This window comes from Emiliania huxleyi (assembly GCF_000372725.1).
Source record: "Emiliania huxleyi CCMP1516 unplaced genomic scaffold EMIHUscaffold_846, whole genome shotgun sequence".
NCBI classification, from domain to species: domain Eukaryota; phylum Haptophyta; order Isochrysidales; family Noelaerhabdaceae; genus Emiliania; species Emiliania huxleyi.
Genome location: NW_005195695.1, coordinates 1 through 1,356, shown reverse-complemented (window position 1 = coordinate 1,356; position 1,356 = coordinate 1). Strand labels below are relative to the sequence as shown.

The 1,356-nt window shown below is 65.8% G+C and overlaps 1 protein-coding gene across 1 annotated transcript; it reads right to left on the bottom strand.

Annotated features, from left to right (window-relative positions):
• Window positions 1–225: 225 nt before the first annotated feature.
• EMIHUDRAFT_249939 (hypothetical protein) lies at window positions 226–1,339 on the bottom strand (the record flags this gene model as incomplete). Its single annotated transcript, XM_005758647.1, has 4 exons — window positions 226–374; window positions 465–726; window positions 1,185–1,266; window positions 1,329–1,339. The coding sequence occupies 4 exons, from the start codon at window positions 1,337–1,339 to the stop codon at window positions 226–228; spliced, it is 504 nt and encodes a 167-aa protein (XP_005758704.1).
• Window positions 1,340–1,356: the final 17 nt, after the last annotated feature.

The window sequence follows — 1,356 nt, the reverse complement described above, 5'->3', positions numbered from 1 at the left end:
TGGGGGGGGGGGGCATCGCAAATGCTGGAGTGGAGGGAGGGCCGAGTAGGGCACTCGGGCGTGCGGCGTGCGGCGGTGGCAGCAGCAGCAGTGGGGTGCGGCAGGGGAGGCAAGGGATGTGTGCGTCTCTGCGTCTAGCTGCGGCCAGACCGGTGCGCGAGTCGAGCACGCGCTCGTTCGCCTCGACGAGCTGCGCGCACCTGCAGCATTGGCCATTCGGTCACTCTAATTCGGTGTGCCCTCTGTCGTATGCGTGTCGACGGGCTGCGCGCACTTGTCGGCGAACTGGAGAGCGAGGAACTGCAGCTTGGTCGGCTCCATCCGCTGCACGGCGAGCGTGTCGGTCGGCTGGTCCCAGCAAGCGTGGATGGTGCCTATCAAGACAGTGGGAGGATGAGAAGAGGGCGGCCTGCGAAGGGCTGCGGCCTCATCAGTGGGCGGTGCCTAAGGGGCGTGACACAGACGTGTCCTGGACGTGTCCTGGACGTGTCCCGCGAGGCGGGCCGGGAGAGCGAGCTCTGCGGGCGGCGCGCCGTCGAGGAGCATCTTCGAGACGAGCGCGTGCGTCTCGTTTGGCGGGAGATCGAACCGCTCCGCCAGCGCCGAGAGGGAGAGCGAGTCGAAGTGCGCGTACGACGAGATGAGGTACGCGCGCAAGCCCTCGGTCTGGATCTTTGCGCGCAGGAAGGCGCGCGTGCGGGCCGGGTCGGGCAGCAAGTCCCACACCTGCCTCGCAGCCCTCCGTGTGAAGGGCGGGCGCCTCCTCTTCTTCTTCTTCCGGCGGGCAGCCGGCCCCGCACCGCCACCGAGGTGAGCTGTGCAATCTCGTGTCATCTCGTGCAATCTCGTGTCATCTCGCCGCACCGCCACCGAGGTGAGCTGTGCAATCTCGTGTCATCTCATGCAATCTCGTGTCATCTCGCCGCACCGCCACCGAGGTGAGCTGTGCAATCTCGTGTCATCTCGTGCAATCTCGTGTCATCTCGCCGCACCGCCACCGAGGTGAGCTGTGCAATCTCGTGTCATCTCGTGCAATCTCGTGTCATCTCGCCGCACCGCCACCGAGGTGAGCTGTGCAATCTCGTGTCATCTCGTGCAATCTCGTGTCATCTCGCCGCACCGCCATCGAGGTGAGCTGTGCAATCTCGTGTCATCTCGTGCAATCTCGTGTCATCTCGCCGCACCGCCATCGAGGTGAGCTGGTCGGCGGCCTTCCGCCACTCGCCCTCGAGGAGGAGGTGCGCCGCCGTCATCACGTGGTCACGCCTGCAGGCACGAGTCCGGGCAGAGCTCGGGGGAGGTGCTGTCCCCGGCGGGGCAGCCAAAACGCCAGTGCCATATAGCTGATTAAATGTG